The following is a 27,511-nucleotide window of genomic DNA, read 5'->3' as shown; positions in this document are numbered from 1 at the left end:
AATTATATTCGAATGCAAGTATTATTGTTTTGTATAGTAAAGTATACTTCATATACTTTTGCTAATCTGTTATCGTCTGCTCTACAGCTTATACAAATATTTATATAATTACCTTGTATATTAAAATACTGTATTAAAAATACGACTAAAATATCTTCAGGAAACCAATGGTTAACGAGCCATTAACGGCAACTTAGAATTGCAACCATCTACTGTATCATTTAGCGTAAAATGATCTTTATCATTTTGTACTGTGCGCTCGGTTTGGATAATTGGGATTTCAAGCTCCAGTTTGCGTGTGTCGGAGTTCCCGCCGTGTGTGTGGTGTGTCGACTACACTCGGTCCATACAGTCCAAATTCATGTTATATAATTCAAAAGCTTCATGAGTGCTTCGTGAGTTCAGAACCATGTCGTAAAAGTCCAGAATCACGTCGCATAATTACGTGATGGGATTATATATATATACCAGTTTATATGTGATATATGTCCCATAAGACATTGCTTTTATGGGACATAGTTTCGGACTTATGGATCATGATTGGAGATTTCTAAGACACACTGCAGAACAATACAAAGTAGCTGCCATTATACATTAAGGATTGCTATGAAAATTTTTCTTAATTTTAAGAAATGTCTGACGTTCGTTGAACTAAAGTGCAAAAATAATTGACATATGGTTTAATATATCAGTTATAATGACTGCCATCAAAGCATTGTTTCTTTGACTAACAGCTATTCACCACTAACAGCGTTATGAGCTGAAACGATAATCTAGAAATCATATTACAAATTAATCGCTTTTATCTCTATTTTACCCAATTTCTCTTTTTAATAATGTTGTTATTAACAGTACTGCTAAGGTTACTTCCTATTTCGTAATTATGCGAATTATGTGGCCACTTTTAGCATAACCTTTACTGCTCACTAATGAACATTACCTAACTACTAGTTTAATTCAACTACCAATTAAATACAACTTTTATTATTGTCGTTGCTGTTTCTGGTAAGTTAATTTTCCTCTTCATTTATTTTGTAAGGCTTCTATTTCAATTTCATTAATTGATACAGAAGATGTATAGCAAAACATGTGCACTAGAGCAAGATTAAGTATAAAAAAACCTATGCTTCATATATCTAAATTTAAAATATCTCGCATTTCTAGTACTGAAATCTTACACCAAAAATCTTCAGCCAGCTAAATTTTCGGAAAGCAAAATTTTCCATCCGTATAATTTGAATAACAAAATTTTCGTAATGTTAATATAAGAAAAAAAACGCCAATTTAGGTCAGAGAACAATCAGCAAGTTGTGCAGGGTTGTGTTCGCCCAAAATACTCTACTCAGGTGGGTATTATATAATAATCATTATTATTCTTATTATCAAATGTCATAATTTATTAACGTCAAAACACACTATGCAAAACTATATTCAGGATTTAGTTGATATTTAGCCTCGGCAACACAAATAGAATTTGCTTAAATCTTGAATTTAGAAGAAATAGTATGATTGATTAGAGGTTTTAAACAATTATTAAGTTGATTTAATCTTTGCAGGTAATTTATACATATTAATAATTAATATTTTAGGTAACATAAATGGTTAGTGGCTCCAAGAGGACCAGTGTGTAGGAGGAAAAGAAGACAAGGAAGACAGGAATGTTATATATGTGAAACATCACCTTCTGAATTATCTCTATTGTTTTAACACACTGTTTCAGCTGTAGAAACCCAAACTGATAAACAATTATTAACCACATACCCCCCACACACAAACAATATATATATATATATATATATATATATATATATATATATATATATATATATATATATATATATATATATATATATATATATATATATACATATATATATATATATATGTCGTACCTAGTAGCCAGAACGCACTTCTCAGCCTACTATACAAGGCCCGATTTGCCTAATAAGCCAAGTTTTCATGAATTATTTGTTTTTCGACTACCTAACCTACCTAACCTTACCTAACCTAACTTTTTCGGCTACCTAACTTAACCTAACCTATAAAGATAGGTTAGGTTAGGTTAGGTAGGGTTGGTTAGGTTCGGTCATATATCTACGTTAATTTTAACTCCAATAAAAAAAAAAATTGACCTCATATAGAATGAAATGGGTAGCTTAATCATTTCATAAGAAAAAAATTAGAGAAAATATATTACTTCAGGAAAACTTGGCTTATTAGGCAAATCGGACCTTGCATAGTAGGCTGAGAAGTGCGTTCTGGCTACTAGGTACGACATATATATATATATATAATATATAATATATATATATAATATAATGGCAGTTATCTGAGATGAGCTTTATAACCTGTGGTAACTTGTACATGCATGCAGACGAAAATTACACTCATTTTGTGTTCCAATTCATGTAGCAATTTCGTATCCTCACAATGCCTTTTTACCGTCCTTTAAAAAAGTGATTTATCATATTGATATAAATAATTATTTCCAGGATATATGCAGTTTATTTTTCATTCGATGATTAAGAATATTGTACAATATACTTCTGAAGAATGACTCAGAAGTGTGATGCTTTGTCTCTTAGGTCTATTATCATAGAGGACGAGTTTGGTTTTAAAATTAGGCCTCTGCTTAGAGTTGAAACAACGATAGGTAATTCGGGAGTTTGTGTGCAAGAGCAGTCTTCCTATTCGTCCACAGTCTAGTAATGGCCCTCAGTAGGGATGTCTCATTATCCAGGATTTTATAACTTGCATTTCACATAACGTAATTAACATGGTAGTAAGTTGGGAACAGTGATTTTTTAAACAGCATCATTAACATGCGTAAATCTGGTCTTTACAGCTCGTGATGAGTTGGGGTATGAAATTGTGTTGATTATTTATTACGGGACTAAAATGTAGTCTTTGTGAATGAATGTATGAATGTATGTATGTATCTATATATATATATATATATATATATATATATATATATATATATATATATATATATATATATATATATATATATATATTGGCAGCAGGTTTTCTTTTAAACATGTCTCATTAAATATGACCGCATATTCTGTATATACTATCTTCTGATTTAGGGCTTCTACCCCTCTAACTATTTTCTTAGCATCAGGGCTTAGCTGAAAGAGGAAAAAGAAAAAGGAGGAAGAGGAATCCTCTCTCAGCTAAGCCCTAATGCTAAGAAAATAGTTAGAGGGATAGAAGCCCTAAATCAGAAGATATAAATACAGAATATGCGGTCATATTCAATGAGACATATATGCATTTATATGCATATGCATTTCATTTGCATTTCAGAATAAAACGTTAAACTGAAAACAGGAATGTGTATTCCTCTCTTACACGATGTTATCTTGGCTCAGTTCATACGTAACTGGATTTATCTCATCTCAACTAATAAGTGATATGCCTGATGCCTCCAAAAATTATATTAACAGATAAGATTGTGTAATAACATATAATCAAGCTAAAGTGCATCATAACATTGATATTACAAGGTGAGAAACGTTGCCAAGCAAATATGAGTGTTGGTGATATAAAGGCATTCTTGGACACTCAGTGAATGGCAAGAATTAACAGCAGTCACTAATTGACTTGTAATAACAGAAGTCTATATATAGGCGCCCGAAGCTGGGTGCTAAAGGGTGGGATATCCACAAATATTGGCAGCAACATTTTTGAACTGCATTAAGTTTCACGCCAAGTATTTTAATCCAGAATTTGTTGTGTTATTTAACCTAACGCCAGCTGACATTAGAAATGAAAGAGAAGAATTGCCGATCCTTCGCATTCTCATGGACAGTTTTAATACATATTTAGTATATATATTGCTAACATATAGAGTCTTCATTGCGCAGACATCCAGTATGGTGCTTTGAGCTAATCTGGAAAATCAATTATTTTACGAAATAATGAGAAAATATATTAACAAATAGTTTACAACGGGCCCCAGTGAGGTCTGTTTTATTTATTATTATTTTGGTTGACGCAAATTTTTAGATCACAGTTAACTTTATATTATTTTAGGGGTAATTATGTATATTTAGTTATCTGTATTTGGACGGATTTTTTATTTATATTTTAATGAAAGAACAGTACTATATATTGTATGTACTGTATTCCTAAAAAATACAGCTCATATTTTCACACACAGGCTGTATTTGAAGTAATGATGCTAGTTGAACTTGGTCCGATAGATTTAAAATCTTCAATTATCTTCGTTTTGGGAGTGTTGTTTAGGTACCGGGAACTGCTGTGTATGGTCGCGCACACACACACACACACACACACACACACACACACACACACACACACACACACACACACACACACACACACACACACACACACACTCTCACTCTCCTAGGTGAGTACAGCTATCTATTAGGTATAGAATCTATTAGGTGTACAGAACCAAGAGTGTGTGTACTCACCTAGGTGTACTAGGTGAGTACACACACACACACACACACTCCTGTCCACTTTGGTCCCTCCTCTCAACTGGTGTTCAGATACCTGAGCCTACTGGGCTCTATCATATCTACGTTTGGAACTGTATGGAGTCAGCCTCCACCACATCACTGCCTAATGCATTCCATCTGTTAACTACTCTGACACTGAAAAAGTTCTTTCTAACATCCTTGTGGCTCATATGGGTACTCAATTTCCACCTGTGTCTCCCTTGTTTGCGTACCACCCGTGTTAAACAGTTTATATATTTCTGCCTGGGCCGGGAATCGAACCAGAGTTCTTAGGACTACAACCCCCGAGCGTTGTCCACTCAGCCGTAAGACCCCCAACCTCGCGGCTCTCACACACGATGTGTGTGTGTGTGTGTGTGTGTGTGTGTGTGTGTGTGTGCTGTTCATTAGTAATCATACACAGACAGTTTCTCCCGCCGACGGCCTCCCAGATATCAGGAATCGGGTACTGCTATCGTCAGTAGCCCCCGCCCCTTCAGTGCTCAGGTCAGCCACCAACCACTTCAGGCACCAACATTCTTCACAACTTAAAAGCTACAGACTTCCTCGTCTCGGACATAACTGCCCCTAGGGGGACAACAAATTTATAACAACGATGAGTTAATCTGGAAATAACTTGGGACTAGAATATCTTATATCCAGCTGTTGATGCATTCTTTTTGTCATATTAGCTAACTTTAGTGGGGTCAGGATGGCTGCAGTTCCCATGCAGATGTAACTTTATAGTGAAAAAGAGAGGCTTAGGAGGTGTAGTCTGAGGGGTATCCTTATCCCGTGAGAACTTATCACAGCCCACTCTACTTACCGTAGGGCTCACCACTGTAAACCTCAGCAAAGTCTTCGGGCCCGTAGTCAGCATAGTCGTCGTAAGCAAATCTGTAGATAGATTTGTAATTGACTTTTTTTTCCCCCAGGAACGTATAGGCTCTTCAGATGTAAGGAGACATTTATAGGCAGTGCTAACATAACTTTAGGATGGTTATCCTTCTTGTCCCTTTTAATACTGAGATATTATGATTGTTGGAAAGTAATTAGGTATTTTTTATATTTATGTCAAATTTAAAGTAATTTAAGTTTAAATATAACACCAAAATTAATTTAAATAATATAATTAACTCTAATATAAAAATTAATAATATATTCCATAGTATTAAAATGTCAAAAGATCGTTAAAATTAGTATTAAAACAATATTAAACAGATTTTAAAGTCGTTAACATCATAATTTAATAACATTTATTTGAGCTGAAACAAACTTGTAACACACCACAGATAGATTATAATATTAGACATTAAAACCGTACAGCATTTTGTGAGGGTGAGTGAGAATAGCTGATAGTTAATTAACTGAAAAATTACTTGATGGTGGACGAAATATTCACTCAGGCCTAAATACTAAAAATCTGAAGAGTTATTTAGACCTTAACAAGGAAACTGAATATATAGTATTTGTTTATGTACTCTTGATTGCTGAAACAATAACAAATAATGAAAGCTACTGATCTACTATTAAAACCAATAATGAACCATAAGATAAGAGGAAGGTACATAATGGAACCTTGAAGAACCTCGCGGTAGATGAAGATATAAGCAACAGTTTACCCATCTACTGCAACAGTAAGGAAGCAAGAAATATATGAACTTGGAGAGAAGAGATTGTGTTTTACCTTGAAAAATGATTGGATATCCCAATATCTTGCCAAATAGATCGCCATAATCTCAAAATGACGCCAACCTGTCATTCATTAAGAGTTAAATGAGGTGATCGCCAGCAATGGGGAATTGAATACTACGATTTATAAGGTTCTGAAGGAGACCAGACGTGGAGAAACCTGAAGAATTTCTTATAGTTTCCCTCGAATTATTTGAGTTTTATATCGAGGTGCGGTGGTGCTGAGGAGCGTGAATGGTGAGACCTGACATGAACCTGACGCAAGGTGAGGAATTACCTGCTTGGCAACTACCGGCCAAGAACCTGAGGACTCACTCTGGGGTCTCGAAGGAATAGTGACGGTGGTCGTCCTCGTGAATGCCGTAGCTGTGGTCGAGGGCGAGCTTGGCCTTGTCCAGGATAGAGAGTACTCGGCGTTTAGCAGGTGGCGGAGGTACTGGAGGCGGAAGGGCGGCTGGCAGCTTCCTCACCAGCGGCGGGAGACCGCGGGCGGCCAGGAGGCGTGGGTGGGGCGGCGGTGCACGCCCGCGAAGACCTGGGGGTAGAGGGGGACCTTGGGGCACGGGTCCCACCACGGCGCCTCGACAGTCTGGACCGTCAGGAGAGAGGAGTTCTGTGGAGATGGGAGCTGTTAGTGAAGGATTAAGAGAGAAGCAGATGTGGTTGACAGCAAGAGAGGTGGAGAGAGGTGAGAGGGGAGGTAAGGTAAGGTTAATTAATAGTGAAAAACGCTGAACCAGTCAGTGTGACTATATAGCACTTGGAAGGGATACGAAGACAACGACCTGGGATATGCGGACGGAATGAATGAATTGTACCCAATCTTCTTCTTCTCCTCGTGTCCAATCACTTACAAGATGATAGTGATCGCTCTAAGGGTGAGGATAACGGTGACTGGCTGTGAGTGTGATAGTGAAGCTGTAATGCCTCACAGCTTGCTGCACACGCGTGGTCTCTCACGGTAGCAATAACTTCCCAGTTTGGAACATATAGTATGCTTACTAGTCACTAAACGGAGCTTCACTATTTACCCGATTCTACACATTCTGTTTACTCCCGGCGTCCCCACGTCCATCTTCCTCTCACCATGACGTGAGAAAACTGGGAGAAAGTGAATGGAATGTGAAGAAAGAGTGGAGAGCTATTGTATATAATTCCATCAACTCTCCACTACTGTGTAACTAGCCGACCACTCTCCGTGTTCAAAATAGAAGCGCATATATACAATCTTATATGTCATCAAATGCTTCTCGAGATGCTGCCTTCATCTGAAAATGATTATTGTTCCCCAAATCTCCATAAAAGAAAAAGCATTACTCTACTCCTCGCGAACCAAAACAAATAACGACCGTTTCTGTACCTCAGACAAAGAGGGAAGATTCCTTTGTGAATGTTGTGTAATTTAGCGTAATTTTTCTGTTCTATCAACAAGATCGCTTTATTCTGATGAAAAATGGAAGAATATTGCGTAGTTGAAGGCTCTGATTCCGGAAATCATCTCAGGAGGAGGAGGACAAATTCTAACCATAACATATTTATCGGAATTCCACTGCTGCTGCGTTTTCTAATTATAATTATTAATTAGGTTATATTTTTCCTCCGATTTCACATATATCCTAAAGAGATAACTTTCTCCTCGACCTTACCTCATATTTCTGGGTGATGATCCTGATAAGATGACATCCAATTTCGATGCTGTCTTGCCAAGAACCCAATGTAAGTGAGCGGTCATCATTGCGTGTTGACAATAACACTATGTGACCACCTGTCTGGGCTAACAATATCTGTGGTACACAATTCCACAGTTGACACTGCCCTGTGGGACCATCCATCCTCAGTTGATACTCCCTCTGTGATTAGAGTTGACTAAACCATTTTATGGTCACTTTTCCTGAGTGATAACACAGTCTCTGTGGCCACCCTGCTGACACAGTCTCTGTGGCCACCCTCCTGACACAGTCTCTGTGGCCACCCTGCTGACACAGTCTCTGTGGCCACCCTGCTGACACAGTCTCTGTGGCCACCCTGCTGACACAGTCTCTGTGGCCACCCTGCTGACAGTCTCTGTGGCCACCCTGCTAACACAATGCACGTGTGGTGGCCTCTTTGTCAGACAACGTCTGTGGCCTCCGCCCTGAGCGGACAGCTTCCATTTGGTCATCATCTTGAACTGACACAGCCTGTGTGTGGCTATTCAACTGAGCCCATCCTGTACCTGAGACGCCCAAATTCCCCTAAATTTCACGTCTCTAACTTTCTCTCTCTTTTCCGTGAAGGTGGAGTGTCTCTCCTCAAGATACACACATGCAGCTCCACTGGTCTCTCACATTTATATCTTCTCTTCCTCCGCTTCTCGTATCTCGCCCCCCTCCTGTTCCCTTCCATCATACTCTCCTCCGCCACCGACCTGAAGACACTAACCATAAAACAGTGACCAGTCGCCACCAATGCTGCATAAAGGAACCCTAAAACTATGAGAGAGCATTTGCTGGGAGGGAAGGTGGTGGTGGTGGTGGTGGGGACTGAGGACGTCGGTTATCAAGGTGAGTGCAGCTTCAACACACTCCCCGCTCTCTATATTTATACACACACCCGGGCTAACGCACCCAGATGGCCGACTCCCTCTGCTTTAGGCGACTTTGATTCAGCAGGAATACGTAAATCCGTAGGTTAAAATGGAATACGCTTGTCCGAGTTGAGGCGACAAAGATAAACTGGGAGAAAGGCCTCTTATTTTTTAATTTTTCTTCATTTATTTCTCACGAGCATTCAGCGAGTGTGTTTCCTGATCAAATCTATTTACAGAAATAGACTACAAACTGTGAATTATATAAATTACTAAATAATTGTTAAACGTGTGCTAGTTACGACGGAACCAAATTGTAATTATTTTTAGAATGTATAACTTTATTTATAATTTTTTTGTCAACTCTAACAATCAACGAGATAACTATGGAAGTGAGCGAGTCCGGATTAACCCGTTAACTTTAGCCATTGTTAAATAGCAACACTCATTGAAGCCGATATATAATGTGTATTAACATACCTGGAGGCGTCAAGGAGGGAGGTGGACGTTCTCCAGTTACGCCGCCTCCACCGCCGCCTTCTGTGGCTGCTGCAGCGCCGCCGGCCGCCTGTGGGTCACTGATCAGCTCCATCTCCCGTATTTGCTCCTTCCTGATGTCGTCATTGTTGTCTGGTACGAGGTAGCGACGGACCTCGGCCAGGGCGTAGGCGATCCGGGCGTGGGCTTCTGCCGGCGACGCGAAGGCCGTGATTTCTACGTGGAGATCCTCCAGAAGGTGGACGTATTTAGGGTCTCCCGAGGCGCGGAGGTCCTCTTCCTGCGGAGGAAAGGTAAGGGTGATAACCAAGGGCATGACTCTCCCCATATTGTGACGCTGAACAGTTTTAAGTGTTGTAAGGAACAGAGATGAGGAAATATTAAGAAGTCATCTGTTTTGTCGTAAATTATTCGTAGTATAGTCATAGTCAGTATTCAACAAGTTCAATAAGGAATATTAATTATGGTATCCTCAGTTCTAATCATATGGAAATGTATTATTAGTTTTCTTATCTTATGTTATGTTTTTGTACATAAAACAGATACAAACTGGGCCTAACTTTCTGAGCATCATAGGGTAATACTGCGTCTTATTGATCCATGACTCAAAAAGAAAAAAAGACGAACGCGACGGTTTCTTGCCCTTTGTATGCTCTACCCTCAAGCCATAGTTGTGACGTCACCAAGCACAAAACTTCATCTCGGTTCATCCATGATGATGAAGGCCCGAGGATCTGATCTCGAGTCTCTCCTGAAGACTCTGCACGAAAGCTTTTAAGATGTATTTGGTTTCTTTGCTGATGATCACCATATATTTTTTTTTACTTAAGATAGATCACAAAACGAACTTCACGGAAGTCTTGAATTTTCACAAAGAACGAAAGACATGAAATATTATAAGTTTTCTCTGTAGAAGAGAAATAGCCAATAGATGCAACAAAAAGAATAGTAATTATAAGAAGAGAGTCCTAATCCAGTACGACTATGTGAAGGGAAACGAAGATAGACTTCGCCTTGGGGTACGAGGATGGATTAAATGAACGGTCCCCAACCTTTCTGAGCCAAAGGGGATCGAATGCCAACCTTGCAAGAAACGAGGTAATTACTCTAACGACCAGTTCAAATCGATATTGAAACAAAACCATGACACTTAAGGTATTGAGAAACAAGAGGTAACCTTCAGTTAAGTAATAACTTTGGATGTCGTTGCTGTCATCACACGTAAAAGTAACAGTATAAGCCTTTCCGTGAGCTTTTGTTAGCGTGTGTTCCTGTGTTCAGGAAAATATAACTAAAATTGCACCTTATTTCCGTGATGTAAATATACACAAGTGCTTGGGAAGGCCGTGATTAATGTTCCGTGTGGTGACTCGTTACAGGGACCAAGGGTATCTTTAATGATTAATAACTTTATCCTTAGTGTATCCTTAGTGATTATTAACTTGTGTCCTCAGCTATCTATTAAAAGTATATCGAAACAAAGACAAATTTTTGCTTCAGGAGCACTTATCCCAGACATCAGCCGAACATCGCTCGGCTGATGTATTCATTATCAACCAATACTGAGATATTAAAGTGGCTCATGGTCACAAACATCTGTGTTTGGAGAAGAAGAGTATCGTAAACAATTGTGTATTCTAGAGCATCTGGTTATGGACACTTCGTGTGTTCCAGAACAGCCGATCATGGTGGAAATATACGAGAGAACGAGCTAAATGTGACAAAAATTAATAATTTGTGAATAGATTATCCAGACAAAAGGTGAATATTTTTGCTGAACGAGGGAGCGTGCTGGGCTCGGGGTATAAAAGACTCGCTCTTAAGATCCCGCTGAAGTAGAAAAATGAACGAAAGTGTTCGATTTTGCAACCCGGTTATTTTCCTTGATAAAAATCCCTAAAAAGAATCTCGCGAGACAAGACCCGGATTGGAAGAGAGTGCAACGTTTTGTTGCACTCAAAAAAAAAGCACTCAAAGTGCAAAAGTTTTCAGTGCAACGAGAAGCAAGGACATAAGGATTCCGTAGAAGAAAACAGTACGGTGAATTGCTGATGCACTGCAATTGAAACCGATATAGTAAAGGCAACAAGACAGCGAATCAGTATAGACCTGGGTAAATACTGGTTTGGAAAGAAGATTGTAGAATTATAGAACACGTCGTTACCGGGTATCGTAACAGTGTAGGTTAGACATAAATATGAATGAATTTGGGTGGATATAAATAGGAGCTCCCACGTATGGGCCAAAAAGCCTTTTCATAGTTTCCATTATCCTTATGTTATTAAGTGCATTGGTGTATGCTGAACACGACAAAAACTTAAGCTTGGAGATCGGAGTAGAGCGTTGATGCATTATGTGGGCATCTTGCCTTCGTGGGTTACTATGCCCGCGGATGAAAGACTGATGAGTTAATACGTATATGAATGATTAACATGAGATACACAACAAGAGAGAGAGTGTGTAAAAGAGATACACACTACAGAGTACAGAAAAGAGTACGACAGAACATTGGAGAAAATAGGAAAGACCGTGACAGTTGCAAAGATTGCAAAAAACACAGGCATATGTCATTTTCTTTGTCGGGGACAGGAAGCCTATATTATACATATCTAAGTCCCCACCCTAGGCCATCCACTGACCTCCCCCAGGGTGCAGCCCACCACAGTTGTCTAACTCCCGAGTGACTATTTTATCGCTAGGTGAAGGGGAAGGGAACTATCAGGAGAAAGCATCAAACCATTTCGACTGTGGCTAGGTGAGTGGAAACGTCAAATCTGTTTCGTCCGTGTATTGAACCCGGGTTCCTTGGTTGTTAGCCGAGAACGTAGACCACTGTGCTACTGAATCATAAGAAATATTGGAAATAGAGAGACAGATACCCAGAAACTATAGTAGTCGCGGGTTAGATAGTTTATCAACGAGGATAAGGAGAGACGAGAATAAATTCTGGACAAAGGAAGTAGTAGAGAAAAACAAAATAACGGAATAAAAGATGATGAACAGTAATAAATAATTATTGCGGGTATAATAGAAGCAAGAATGTGTGGAGGTGGAGAGGGGAGGAGAGAGTGGGGGGGAGGAGGATAGTTAGAAAGGGAGGTTTAAGATGAATATAAATTCATAAATATTATTTATAAGTTATGATAAAAATTACATTGACAACATATATAATACAATTATATTTATCCACTCAGCTATGAAGTTAACATAGTAATTGGCTTTCCGGGGGAACTTTACCATCAATGAGAGCAGCACTTCCTTTTCCATAATATCGGGGAAATTGCCGCCTTTACTTCTCTACATTGCCGGAAGATGGCTACGCTATTTCCCCCTACTACCAAGAGATGGCAGCACTTAGTTCCCAGCCACGCCGCTTTGATGGCAGTACGGCCGCGCTTCTTACAGCAAGATAGCACACATGGGTCGAGTTATTTTAAAAGTTTGGTTCATAAAACACCGAATTCAGACCAAAAAAGCTGGTTACATGAGCATACAAACAACTCTCTCGCTGGCTCTTCATTATTTATATGACTCCCGATTTTATTTTTCCAAAATATATGGCTACCGATGAAAAACAAACTGCTATAATAAAGCTGGAATTTATATGTGCAGTGTACACACACACACACACACACACACACACACACACACACACACACACACACACACACACACACACACACACACACACACACACACACACACACACACACACACGCACGCGCGCGAACACACAGCACTTCTGTGTGTAGAAGAAGTGCACTTCTGCACTTCTGTAATGAAACGGACAGAGAGAAAGATCTAGGAGTTGATATCACACCAAACCTGTCTCCTGAAGCCCACATAAAGAGAATAACGTCTGCGGCATATGCGAGGCTGGCTAACATCAGAACAGCGTTCAGGAACCTGAGTAAGGAATTATTCAGAATCTTGTGCACCACATATGTAACACCAATCCAGGAGTATGCGGCCCCAGCATGGAGCCCGTACCTTGTCAAGCACAAGACGAAGCTGGAAAAAGTCCAAAGGTATGCCACTAGACTAGTCCCAGAACTAAGAGGCATGAGTTACGAGGAAAGGCTGCGGGAAATGCACCTTACGACACTGGAAGACAGAAGAGTAAGGGGAGACACAATCACAACCAACAAAATCCTCAGAGGAATCGACCGGGTAAACAAGGATAAACTATTCAACACTGGTGGGACGCGAACAAGGGGACACAGGTGGAAACTGAGTACCCACATGAGCCACAGAGACGTTAGAAGGAACTTTTTCAGTGTCAGAGTAGTTAACGGATGGAATGCATTAGGCAGTGATGTGGTGGAGGCTGACTCCATACACAGTTTCAAATGTAGATATGATAGAGCCCAGTAGGCTCAGGAATCTGTACACCAGTTGATTGACAGTTGAGAGGCGGGACCAAAGAGCCAGAGCTCAACCCCCGCAAGCACAAATAGGTGAGTACAAATAGGTGAGTACACACGCGCGCGCCTCCCTGATTGAGAGGCGGGACCAAAGAGCCAGAGCTCAACCCCTGTAAGCACAACTAGGTGAGTACACACAGACACACTCATTTGGTTCGCTTGAGAGGCGGGGCAAAGAGCCGAAGCTCTATTCCCGAAAATACAACTAGGGGTGTACAAATGTACATCTTGTAACCTTTAAATATCAAATAAAGAACAACAAAATACAAAAGGAAGTGGGTGGGTGGGAGGAGAAAAGAACATAGAAACTGTATTGAGGGGGACCTAAACATTCCTTCAAATGTGTTGAAGGGATGTTTATTTATATATATATATATATATATATATATATATATATATATATATATATATATATATATATATATATATATATATATATATATATATATATATATATATGCAGGGGACTTCTTTTTGGCAATCCCTATGTATGCGACAGGCACACGTCTTGATCCGCAGGAGCTCCGTATTGCAGTCGCTCTTCGCCTTGCTGCTCCTATCCACACTGTTCATAGGTGTATTTGCGGTGAGGCAGAGGCAGGCGAATATGGATTGCATGGCCTGCACTGTGGAAAATCTAGCGATTGGCATTCTAGACTTGACGAAGTCAAAGACATCATTAAAAGGAGTTTTGCCCAGACACGCAATCTATTTAACCGTAACTCTGCTATCTTTGCCAGCCGACCAGATGGAATCACACTACGCCCTTGGAAGTGTAGCAGACAGTTGGTGTGGGATTACACTTGTGTATCTACCCTGGCAACCACATACAAAAACCTCTCTGTCGGCCAAGCAGGAGCCGCATCGGCACACAGAGAAAGAGACAAGTTAACCAAGTACAGGGATATAGATCACCTGTTCAACTTCGTTCCAATAGGATCTGAGACCCTAGGTCCATGGGGGAGAGAGAGCGGAAGAGGGTTTCGTAAGGGTCTTGGTTCCAGGCTCATTGACACTACCAGAGACCCTAGAGTGGCAAGTTTTCTCTTTCAGCGTATCAGCATTGCAATCCAAAGGGCGAATGCCCGCTGCGTCCTCGGTTCCTGCCTGGCGTCGGAGGAGTTCGAAGAAATCTACAGCCTCTAGGAAAAAAACTTCCCCTTAATTCCTCTTAATGTTCTCTTTTTGTAAACAATGAGATATGTAACTGTATAACCTTGTATAATAAAGTGTACAACATAAAAAAAGGGGATGAGGACCAAAGAGGCGATATTGACAAAAAATTAATAATTTTGCTGAACTGTGTCTGGACTGTTAGGTAGGAGAAGTGAACACTCATGCGTATTCAGAGTATTCCCTTCCCTTCCCTTCTGAATGCTCCGTGTTCTCTTCTTTGAGGCTGTGGGCTCCCTTGAACCCACAGCCTCAAAGCTCTGTGGGAGCCTCAAATGAGGCTCCCATGGGCCTCCATTATCACCTTCTAGGGCCCTCCATCATCACTTGCCTCGGGAATCCATCATCTGAGGACGCCATCTTCACCTCTTTTGGGTTCCCAACATCACCTGCTTTAGGCCCCCTTCATTGGCTCCTATCAACAACACCCATGGGGACCCCAATCATCACGTCCTCCTATGAGCACCACCGCCTCCTCATCACCTGCTTCTCTCAGTAGCGTCCGCCTCGTCATACAATCGTAATTAAAGACTCGAGTCTCCGTGGTTGGTCCTAATAACATGTTCGTCTCATCAAACACAGCAACTTGGGCTCCCCAACACAAGGAAGTTGCCTTCCAGTTTACTGGTGGGAACGCTGACTTAGTAAGAGCATCTGGGGAATATATTGCATAGTTAGTGTTTACTGCTAAATTACAAGCGCTAGTGTACGCGCACCAACACGGCTTTTCCAAGAGTGGTTTGTACGGAAATCCTGAGTTTGTCAGCCGTGCTATAATTGATCAGTGTTAAATGCTTGCGATACAAATCTGTGTTATTTTGTTGGTTAATATTTTTTTGTATGTGAGGTAAAAGCCTTTGCATATCACATGAAGGTGGGGCATTTGTATTTTTAAGGCTCATCAAAGATGTTGTTGCCATAAATACAACTTCATTTCAATGTCTGCTATGAGAAACGACATTTTATTTTTTAATTTGCTATTTGACTGTTCGCGAAAGAGAGGCCTGGCGATTAGTGTACACGAACATACTAAAACAAAACATTTTAACAAAGGGTGCAGCTGTTATCAGTGATGTTCTTGTAGGCCTTAAAATAATAGTTTCCCGTTAAGGTAAGGTTATTCGTAAGTCAATAAACTAATTCGGAAAGGGAAGTAAGCGCGAAAGAGCACAACCCCTGATCAGTCGAGCCCTCGTGTAGCGCTTAGTATGCAAATTTTCTGTGCTTCCAGGAGCAGAGTTCAGCGCTGCTAAGTTTACGACATTGTAAATTAAATCGTCGCAGGAAAGTGGAAATGCTTAAAGCACCGGCGTTAAAAGTTATTATTTCGTAAGTAACATAAAGTCTTACTTTAAATAGTCTTTATATGTACTTGCAAATACTAAATCCCGCTAAAGTGGCTGAAAATCAATAACCCAACTCGTATGAAACGACAAGGGTCCAGAAAGCTCCGAGACGTCGTCACATCTGTTACGTACGTGTGAGTTGTGTTACATATGTGCTTGTCACGTTATAGGGGAAGGGGGAGGGAATTACCAGGAGAATGCTCCTCGCCATTACGACTATTTAGCACCTGGAAGGGGGGTCAGGATAAGGATTTGAGATGGGACGGGGAAATGAATGGAAGATCAAAGATTTCCAGTGATAATACAGGCAAGACACTTAAAAATTTTGTTTAGTATAACAGAAAATATAACTACAGATAATTCGGCTGTTAAGAGCGACATAAGCTTGGCTGGAAAGCGATTTGGTGTGGGTTCTAGTCCTCTGGGCAGGAAGGATTGTCTTAACGCTAATCCTTAATTGTTCTCCCTGTTCACTCAGCAGTAATTGGGCACTTGGTTGTTAACTGATGGGCGGGTCGAGTTCCAGGGATAACTAGTGGATAAGATTTACCATGAGCTATGAGAAGGGAAAGCTCTCATCAATCTTGTCATGTTTATACATTTTAGAATTTAGTCAAAGGATTACAGATCTTACAGATCTTAAGAGTAAATTATTAGAATAGTGTTTGTTGCTGTTGATTATTTGACTAAATAATTTCAATAGCGAGTTTAGGTTACATAAAGGCAGTGCTAAAAGTAGCATTAGTGTCAGTTATTACAATTACGGAATTAAAGTAGCTTTCTCGTAAGGAGTTGAATAGAGGATAACGGAGGAATACCAGTTTAAAACGTGAATAGTGTCTCGGGTGTGAGTATCTCTGGGGTGTGTGTGTTTGGGAAGGGTGTGTGTGTGTGTCTTTGGTGTGTGTGTATCTCTGGGGTGTGTGTGTCTGGGGTGTGTGTGTCTGAGGGGTGTGTATCTCTGGGGTGTGTGTGTCTGGGGTGTATGTATCTTTAGGGGTGTATTTGTCTGAGGTGTGTGTGCCTCAAGCCTCAGCACCGAAGTGACACTGGCTGTTGACATTGATTTTGTAAATCTCTGGAACTAAACGTTGATATCGTTAGCATCGTGAAGATGGAACATGTCTGTTGAAACAAAGTCAATACAACTCTGTAAAAATTATTCAAATACATTCCTACGGTAACCTAAGCCAATTCAGTCATGTACAAACTAGACCACCAAAATTATACTAAAATGGTCAATATAATCAAGAAGAAACTATTTTAATTCAATCCAGAAGAAACTTCATCACAAAATCTCGTGGTGTCCTAAGCCAATGCAGTCCTGTAGAATCTAAATGTAATCTGTAGAAACTAAGCCAATTAGAGGTTGATCAATAGCCCAATAATGTTGTTCACAGTACTCAATCACAACCAAAAATATATTAAAATAGCCACTATCTGGCCCAATGCAAACTGATGGGTATATTGTCCAAGAAATACTGCCATTAGATATTATATAAGTATTGTTGTCGTAGACGAGAAACGTCTCTGTATGTTAGAGAATATAGTTAATAAAGAGGTATTATTTCTGAGGATTTTAGTACTGTGTTTCATGGAACAATTAGATCGGCAACAGTACAATAAATAGTAATCAACTAGGGAGAATTTATTAATCACTTAGGACATGTATTAATCACTTAGGATATGTATTAATCAATCAGGGGCATAAATTAATCAATAAGGGACATAAATTAATCAACTACAAACATATATTAATCTCCTAAGGGAATATATTAATCAATTAGGGGCAAACATTAATCCCTTAGGGCCATATATTAATCTCCTAGGGGCAAGTACTAATCAACTAGAGGCAAATCAGATGTGTTTTGAGTACAGTTTAAACACTGTATATTAACTGAACCTTTTCATAAATTTCGAGCGGTCGTCATGTTCTTGAGGAGAGCAAACATGGCCTACAATTAAGCAACTCTGATTAGAACACAGCAGTCCAAGGAAGCTGCCTCGAGCCAGCTGTCAAGAGACAGGAAACGTATTACTCTATCAGCGGGAAGAAGGCAGGCGGAGAGCAGCGGAAGCAGCTGCCTGACGGTGATGTAGGGCAGGGGAGCAGCTTCAGGAAGGTGCCTAGCGGCCTGGGAACGGAGACCTCTATTTCATTCACAGTCTGACGGAAGGCAATGATTATTCAGGGGCTCAGCCGGGGGAAATGTGGATGGGGGAGGGTGATAACAGGCAGCTTGTTGACTGTATGCTGCGTGTGGGAGAGCGTTTGCACCGTGTGTGGGGCAGCTGTTCCGTTTGGAGAGAGATTGTGGAATCTTTGAGTGGCTATTCCGTGACAGGGTAGGGGTTAGTTTGTGGACTTTTGTGACGAGCTATTCTGTGTAGGTAGGGGGTTGTAGGTTCTGTGGGAGGCTAATATGTGTGGGTATAGAGCTTATGGGACTCTGTGGGTAGACATTCTGCGTGAGTAGAGCTCGTGACTCTGTGGGGGGAGCTGTTCTGTGAAGGGAAGAGCGTGTGACTCTGTAGGGAGCTGTTCTGTGAGGGGGTGACCTTGTAACTCTGTGGCAATGTATCTGGCCTAGCGAAAGGACTGTCGACAATACATGAACACTAATGAACTATTTTAAACTGTATTCATGTAATCGCAATTAGCAGTAATATTCTCAATTTTTAGGGATTTAAATCCCCCCCCCCATCAAAGATGTCTGTAATGTATTGTTAATTCACCTGTAGCTCTTTGTTTTGTCTCAAATAGTTTCCTTCCCCTAAGTAACTCCTTAAGACTGTTTTTCCGCTGCTAAACACCATATACGCCTGTCCGCTCATAAAAAAAAATATTTCTATCATTCTGCCATGGTACCCCAAATCCGTTATTCCTTGCTTCAGTCAATCACCTCATTCTTAACCTCTTCAGTTGAGCCCAACATTATCTCATCACTATTTCTCTCTAGCCATTAATCTTTCCTTCACTTAGACACTCAGGCTACTAGTCTGAAAATAAAGTAATTGACAACGTTTCGGCCCATTCTGGACCATCATAAAGTCGTTATTATCAATCGTAATAATGTTCTTGAACGGACCCGAAACGTTGTCAGTTCCTTTATTTTCACATGTGTGGGTTAGGTGTCTAAATTTCAGCCCCATTATTGTGTCTAATTGTCTCCCACCTGTTGTTTACCATGCACCTGATGCTCACTTTTCTTCTACACTTTATATACCTTTTGTTTGTCCCTCATGGAGCCACGACCCAGTACTGCCATCTTCGTCAGCGTCTCCTCCTGTAGGCGCTTCATGGAGTTACCTTTTGGGCCCAGGAGCTTCCCCACGAAGTTGAACTGTTGGAGGGGAAATGGTCGAGATTAGTTACACAGTCATTCTGATCACCTGTGCCAAGCTTATTGACGTCTGTGAATTTCTGTATATACAATGTGTGTGCGAAAAGAAAATATTGATGTGACAATACCATCTGAGTAAAGTATACAATAACATATGAGTAAAGTATACTGTATAAAGGTAAAATAAAAAATATGAATGTAGGAACACCAACAATACAACAACTCATCATAATAGAAGCAGAGACATTAAGTTACAGTGAGTCGATAAGTGTTTCCAAGTTTCTTTCCGAAAAATTGCATAATATGAACGAGAAATGAAACGAGACAGAAACAGAAGGTACGAGAGAGAAAAACAGAGGAAGTCGGGAAAGATAACAAAGACAAAAATGAAAGTATACACATATTCAGGGGAAATATATGTGGAAGCCACGCAGAGCGAGGGGAGGTTAAATGTACGTGGAAGCCATGCAGAGCGAGGGGAGGTTAAATGTACGTGGAAGCCATGCAGAGCGAAGGGAAGTCAAATATGATTTATATAAAATACGAGGAATTACTTGACAATTTACAGCGAGAGAAAACTGGGAACTCCAATGACAGATGGGAAGACTAAGAAATAGATGGAATAAGAGAAAATATGAAATGAAAGTGACATTGGATTGAGTTGAACAATAAATTTAACTGAACGAAAACAGACAGGCGAAATGGAGAAATGCAGCAAATCTCGACTAAATGAAAGTAAAACTAAATATCAGAGAAAAGAGTGAATGGAGGGGGGGGGGATTACTTGATAATTCGTAAGCAGGGAGGGAATGATAAATAAACGATAAAAAACTGGCGAAATTGCAAGAACACCAATATGTAAGGAATGCTTGAAACCATTTGTATAGGCAGTAAGGACAAAATGTTGAAATAACCATACAGGAAAATTTGGAGGCAGCAAGAATGAATTAAGCAGGTTTAAGGGTATAAAAGGGAGCTAGCTGCCTCCTATATGTTAATAGGCCTACTGAAATTTTCTTCATTCTCAGGAGAGATCGAAAGTGAACTATGTCAAGTTTAATCTTCAAGGCTAACGCCCACAGTTTTTCTCTGCTCTGATCTCTAGTGCAGTACGAGTGTGACACAAGTGATGTCACACTCGTTGGATATAAACACGAGCTGCCTCGTATGGGCCAATAGGCCTTCTGCAATTACCTTCTTTCTTATGTTATTATGTACAATGCAACAATGCCTTACAGCCCCACACAAGGCACGTAAGTCTGTCATCGCATGAGATGGTGAAAGTCAATCGTCTTACATTTTTGCTGCCACACCCACACAACACACTCGGACGACTCTTCACTCTGGCTACTAGTTACAGAAGGTTAACTTGTAGTAATACCACAAATAAACACTCAAATAGCGTGTGTGTTATATTGCATTAAAACACACTTCTTCAGAGCATCACTCACACTACCTCAGAAACCCCCATTCACTGCCTAACTACACACATTCCCTTCACTGCACCTGACACACACACACACACTCTCGTTACACTCACCACCTCCACACTGGGGTCACCCCTTCCTTTATCTCATTAAAAGTGTTTATAAACCATTATATCTTCCACAAACTATACCTTCATTATCCTTTAAAGCTTTTTTACCCCATCTTGTCATCCCCTGTCTCCATTACCCAGCTGTACCTAACCACTTAATGCAATTATCAATCCTCCACCTCGCTCTTCCCTCTCCATCTAATCTGGGTAAAATGTATCCAATTCGAAGCACATTCATAAACGCAGAGTGTAATTTCCCAGACTCATTCCCTCTCGCAATTTCATGTACATAACCGCAATAGACCTTTTTTATTATTATTTACCACGAGACTAACTAATTTGGACCACTTTCTTTTTCATCACATTTTCCGGAATAAGTTTATATAGGGTGATGTCGACTCTCTCAGCTATACTGATTTACGCAAATAAAAGAAAAAATCACAATTTATTTATATGAATTTGTCATACTTTCACTTTTAATTTTGTTTAATATACGTATGTTTCCTTATTATTAATGATGCTTAGAGAAAATTCAGTAAGATTTGTGCAGTTAAAGTACTATTTGAAGTTAGTTTTCGCAGTTAGGATTGCTGTACCTAAAGATAATACAGTACCAAGTGGTTTAATGTTTACTGTAAGCTGCTGTATTGTTTCGTTGAATATAATAGTTTTGAATTATATTGTATAATATAAAACATTGTATGGAATTTATTATATATAAATATAATGCTGCTTTATATATAATGAAATGTGCATTAAATGCCGTGATTACATAGCATGGTATTGTATTATTTTGTAAAGTATTGTATTGGCTGCAATTGTATTATATTGTGCTTTATAACATACAGTCACCAGGAGTTGGAGACTTCATTAACTCCCCCTACAAAACAGGGCATCAAAGCGAAAGGCTCTGAACAGTTACATCAAAGAGCGCCTCCTGGCCATTAGTATCCACTGGGACAGCCTACAGCACCAATAATTGAGGTGCTTCAAGCCCTTTTGCTCGATATATTGGGGCAAGGTTGTAGTAGGTGTTTGTTCTACGTTGGTGGTGTGTGTGTGTGTTCTGTGTTGTGGTGTGTGTGTGTGTTCTGTGTTGTGGTGTGTGTGTGTGTTCTGTGTTGTGGTGTGTGTGTGTGTGTATGTTCTGCGTTGGTGGTGTGTGTGTGTGTTCTGTGTTGTGGTGTGTGTGTGTGTTCTGTGTTGTGGTGTGTGTGTGTGTGTGTGTTCTGTGTTGTGGTGTGTGTGTGTGTTCTGTGTTGTGGTGTGTGTGTGTGTTCTGTGTTGTGGTGTGTGTGTGTGTGTGTGTTCTGTGTTGTGGTGTGTGTGTGTGTGTGTGTTCTGTGTTGTGGTGTGTGTGTGTGTTCTGTGTTGTGGTGTGTGTGTGTGTTCTGTGTTGTGGTGTGTGTGTGTGTGTGTGTTCTGTGTTGTGGTGTGTGTGTGTGTTCTGTGTTGTGGTGTGTGTGTGTGTTCTGTGTTGTGGTGTGTGTGTGTGTGTGTGTTCTGTGTTGTGGTGTGTGTGTGTGTTCTGTGTTGTGGTGTGTGTGTGTTCTGTGTTGTGGTGTGTGTGTGTGTGTGTTCTGTGTTGTGGTGTGTGTGTGTGTTCTGTGTTGTGGTGTGTGTGTGTGTTCTGTGTTGTGGTGTGTGTGTGTGTTCTGCGTTGGTGGTGTGTGTGTGTTCTGCGTTGGTGGTGTGTGTGTGTGTTCTGCGTTGGTGGTGTGTGTGTTTGTTCTGCGTTGGTGGTGTGTGTGTGTTCAGCGTTGGTGGTGTGTGTGTGTTCTGCGTTGGTGGTGTGTGTGTGTTCAGCGTTGGTGGTGTGTGTGTGTGTTCTGCGTTGGTGGTGTGTGTGTGTGTTCTGCGTTGGTGGTGTGTGTGTGTTCTGCGTTGGTGGTGTGTGTGTTTGTTCTGCGTTGGTGGTGTGTGTGTGTTCTGCGTTGGTGGTGTGTGTGTGTTCTGCGTTGGTGGTGTGTGTGTGTGTTCTGCGTTGGTGGTGTGTGTGTTTGTTCTGCGTTGGTGGTGTGTGTGTGTTCAGCGTTGGTGGTGTGTGTGTGTTCTGCGTTGGTGGTGTGTGTGTGTTCTGCGTTGGTGGTGTGTGTGTGTTCAGCGTTGGTGGTGTGTGTGTGTGTTCTGCGTTGGTGGTGTGTGTGTGTGTTCTGCGTTGGTGGTGTGTGTGTGTTCTGCGTTGGTGGTGTGTGTGTTTGTTCTGCGTTGGTGGTGTGTGTGTGTTCTGCGTTGGTGGTGTGTGTGTGTGTTCTGCGTTGGTGGTGTGTGTGTGTGTTCTGCGTTGGTGGTGTGTGTGTGTTCAGCGTTGGTGGTGTGTGTGTGTGTTCTGCGTTGGTGGTGTGTGTGTGTGTTCTGCGTTGGTGGTGTGTGTGTGTTCAGCGTTGGTGGTGTGTGTGTGTTCTGCGTTGGTGGTGTGTGTGTGTTTGTGTGTTCTGCGTTGGTGGTGTGTGTGTGTTCTGCGTTGGTGGTGTGTGTGTGTTTGTGTGTTCTGCGTTGGTGGTGTGTGTGTGTTTGTGTGTTCTGCGTTGGTGGTGTGTGTGTGTGTTCTGCGTTGGTGGTGTGTGTGTGTTTGTGTGTTCTGCGTTGGTGGTGTGTGTGTTTGTTCTGTGTTGGTGGTGTGTGTGTGTTCTGCGTTGTGGTGTGTGTGTGTGTGTGTTCTGTGTTGTGGTGTGTGTGTGTGTTCTGTGTTGTGGTGTGTGTGTGTGTTCAGCGTTGGTGGTGTGTTTGTTCAGCGTTGGTGGTGTGTGTTTGTACAGCGTTGGTGGTGTGTGTTTGTTCAGCGTTGGTGGTGTCCGTTTGTGGCACGTATGTTTAAGAACATAAATATTGATCGTGCGTCGAGTAGTTAGAAAATGTCTGTGATATGTATTGAGAGGTATTTTGCGTATCATGTATATCTTGTCCCATCACTTGTGTATCTTGTCATTCCTACTTAAGATAGTTCAGAGAGCTTAAAATTCAAGTTATTTGCTGAACTACATTGTTAGTTGTTAGAGAAAATCGCCAAAGAACAATTATATAGTTGTTGATAACATTCCTGAACGTTCTTGGGTTCTTTGCATATTAGTTATAATACTTCAGCTTAATTTTAAGGGATTTAAAGGGATAACGTCTGATGGATGGCCGGTGATTTAATACAAATATAGCTCACAATACGGGTATTGCATATTATATATATATATATATATATATATATATATATATATATATATATATATATATATATATATATATATATATATTTATATACATATATATATATATACATATATATATATATATATATATATATATATATATATATATATATATATATATATATATATATATATATATATATATATATATATATATATATAGCTCAAAGCATAGATCTGCCACATATGTTGTGGGACATGTGAGGGTCCCAATGTGGTATAGAGCCGAGACATTTACTCTCTGCGATTTGTGGGATTTTGTAATTGCAGTATTCAGCTGGGGGGAAACTCAACACTAAATCACCAGTTTGGCCATTCTCCGTTAAGAGTCGGAAGGAATTAAGAGTCGGCTCATTCATATGTCTGGAGTCACCACCAGAGACGATAGAGACAAGAAGTTATGTCTCCCTAACTACTTTGGTCGGTACAGGAACAGCTTTGCTCCTTGCAGGTCGGTGTTCGATTCCCAATGATTCAAGTGGTTGAGGACCGGATATTAATAATGAACCAAAATGGTTTTAAAGACAAACTAGTGTTCGATTTGGTTATATATCTGTATCTAGCATAAAATGATCTTTTGAAACTTCGTTCTCAGCAGAAATCAAATTCTGAACCCATGGACTGATAGCGAGTATGATTACCACTTAAGTTCCTAACCAGATCTAATATTGATTTAAGAGAGCTGCGTCATTCATCTTTTCGTAGCAACAATTCCTGTAAAATTATCCATAACGTGGGACCTCTCAACCTTGCGTGAAAATGTGCCATCTTTGTATATGAAATAAAGATAGAATTACATTCCCTCTGAAAACTAAACTTTAAGATACTAAACACTATCGGATGACATAATACTGCATAAAGCCAAGTAGAGGAAAAAATACGATGCAGTTCTAAAGGCTTATAACTTGAAGTAGATCCAGTTTGACACCAAGTTGAATATTTATCAGCTCTGAATACTCAATAATGTGAAAAATAGTTGGAGTTACTCCAGAAAATGTTTGCGTGCGAATCATCTTAATCTTTCGTGTGTGTGTGTGTGTGTGTGTGTGTGTGTGTGTGTGTGTGTGTGTGTGTGTGTGTGTGTGTGTGTGTGTGTGTGTGTGTGTGTCCTCGTGTATTAAAGGTGACCTCATATACCTCAGTACAAGGAATTCATCACCCAGACCTCAGTGCAGGGGTCATTACACCGTTCTTAGTGTAGCCGGCTCATGTCCCAGCTTCTTGTCTTCATATCCCAGCTCCTTGCTCTCATATCGCAGCTCCTTGTCCACAAATAACATCTTTTTGTCCTCATATCCCAGCACATTGTTCTCCTATTGCAGCTCCTTGGTGTCATAGCCCAGCACATTATTTTATATCCCACTTTCTTGTCCTCGTATCCCAGCAACTTGTTCTCACATCCCAGCTCCTTGTCCTCTTATCCCAACTCCTTGCAATCAGGTCTCCTGGATCACAATAATCACACTGGATTAGTGGTTTCTCCTAATGATTACCTATTGTAACCTTCCTCTCATTTGCCACATGGTTATTGCAGCTCACCAACGACTGCTTCATGATTACAAGTCGTGATGCAGGCCAAGTGTATATACTGGGTGATGGGTGGTTGTGTTGGTCAGGGTCTTCACTTCTGGTGATGACGACGACGAAACTGAATCTCCTGACAACTTGTAGTTATGAAAATGGGTCTCATGTCGGTAAAATAATTGTCATAGAGCAACTTGTTCTCACAACTAATGACTAATGCGTCTTATTTTGTACGTTATAGTCCCCAAACGTACAAATAACAAAGTATTTTGAATGGTTACTGCTCACAAAAATGCAAGTTTACTGTACGTTGATAGATAAAGTTAGGTTAGGTTAGGTTAGGTTAGGTTAGGTTTGGTTAGATTAGGTTAGGTTAGGTTAGATGGGTGGTTTGGGGTCGTTCCTTTCTGGGTAGTACTCAATATTTTGTACATTGTGGCACATCATGGGACTGCAATAGCACATACTTCAAGTATTTACAATTATTGTAAACCACTCGTAATACGCGAATGAGATAAACATTAGATTTTAATAGGGATTAACTAGACCTGTCTAATTTGTATGAGTGTGAGGTATAATTTCTGTTACATTGTTAGCACAGGACTCAGACTAATTAAGTTTAATTAAGTATCCCAATGTGTGAACAGAATATTGCGAGCACTACTAATATTTCAGATAAAAACTGCAGTATTTATTGCATAAAAAACAATAATTAGCACCAGTACCCAAAAATTTTGTATCTAGCAGAAATTTTGTCCTCTCAGTTTTTGCAAGTATTCCACTAGAATGCAAAATTCATCCTGTAATTACTAGTGTAAAAGAGAATCTGCTTTAAATTGCTGATCAAAGAATTCATTATCAACACGCGAATGTACAAACCTTATTATATTTGCATATTCATGTTCATTTGATAACGATACAGCGAGCAATAAAAACCAACGAACCCAAATTATGCATGTCTTACGTTCTTTGACCTAAGACATGCATAATTCTTCATTAGCATGTCTTAGATAAAACAACAAAAATGTAAATTCTGGTTATGTCGAGAATCAGAATCTACATGACAAAGTAATACACACTCACACACACATACACACACACACACACACACACACACACACACACACACACACACACACACACACACACACACACACACACACACACACACACATTCTTTTTAGATGTTAGAAAGAACTTTTTTAGTGTCAGTGGTTGACAAATGGAATGCATTAGGAAGTGATGTGGTGGAGGCTGACTCCATACACAGTTTCAAGTGTAGATATGAAAGAGCCCAATAGGCTCAGGAACCTATACACCTGTTGATTGACGGTTGAGAGGCGGGACCAAAGAGCCAGAGCTCAACCCCCGCAAGCACAACTAGGTGAGTACACACACAAACACACACACACACACACACACACACACACACACACACACACACACACACACACACACACACACACACACACAGTTACTTACGAAGGATGGGGTATGAAGAGCGTCTGAAGGAACTAAACATGACGGCACTAATAAAAAGAAGGGGACATAGGGGATATGATAGAAACATATAAAATACTCAGGGGGTTTGTCAGAGTGGAAATAGACGAAATGTTCACACTGAATGCTAACAGAAAGAGGAGATAGAGGTATAAGCTGGAATAGTCACAGAGATGTTACGAAGTTTTCTTTTAACGTTAGAGTAGTGGAAAAATGGAATGCACTTAAGGAG

General features: G+C 40.3%; 1 protein-coding gene across 5 annotated transcripts in view; it reads right to left on the bottom strand.

The window, feature by feature from the left end:
- The window catches only part of LOC123768642 (KH domain-containing, RNA-binding, signal transduction-associated protein 3), a 632,375-nt gene that overhangs the window by 8,171 nt on the left and 596,693 nt on the right, over nt 1–27,511 (bottom strand). For all 5 annotated transcript variants that reach the window (XM_069316370.1, XM_069316372.1, XM_069316371.1 and 2 more), the window contains 4 exons: nt 19,402–19,518; nt 9,214–9,511; nt 6,483–6,780; nt 5,302–5,372 (listed from right to left, as the gene is read on the bottom strand). In XM_069316370.1, coding sequence (XP_069172471.1) covers nt 5,302–5,372; nt 6,483–6,780; nt 9,214–9,511; nt 19,402–19,518 — 784 coding nt within the window. The remainder of the gene's footprint in view (nt 1–5,301; nt 5,373–6,482; nt 6,781–9,213; nt 9,512–19,401; nt 19,519–27,511) is intronic.

Source organism: Procambarus clarkii, chromosome 83 (assembly GCF_040958095.1).
Source record: "Procambarus clarkii isolate CNS0578487 chromosome 83, FALCON_Pclarkii_2.0, whole genome shotgun sequence".
NCBI lineage: Eukaryota > Metazoa > Arthropoda > Malacostraca > Decapoda > Cambaridae > Procambarus > Procambarus clarkii.
This window is presented reverse-complemented; position numbering and strand designations above follow the sequence as displayed.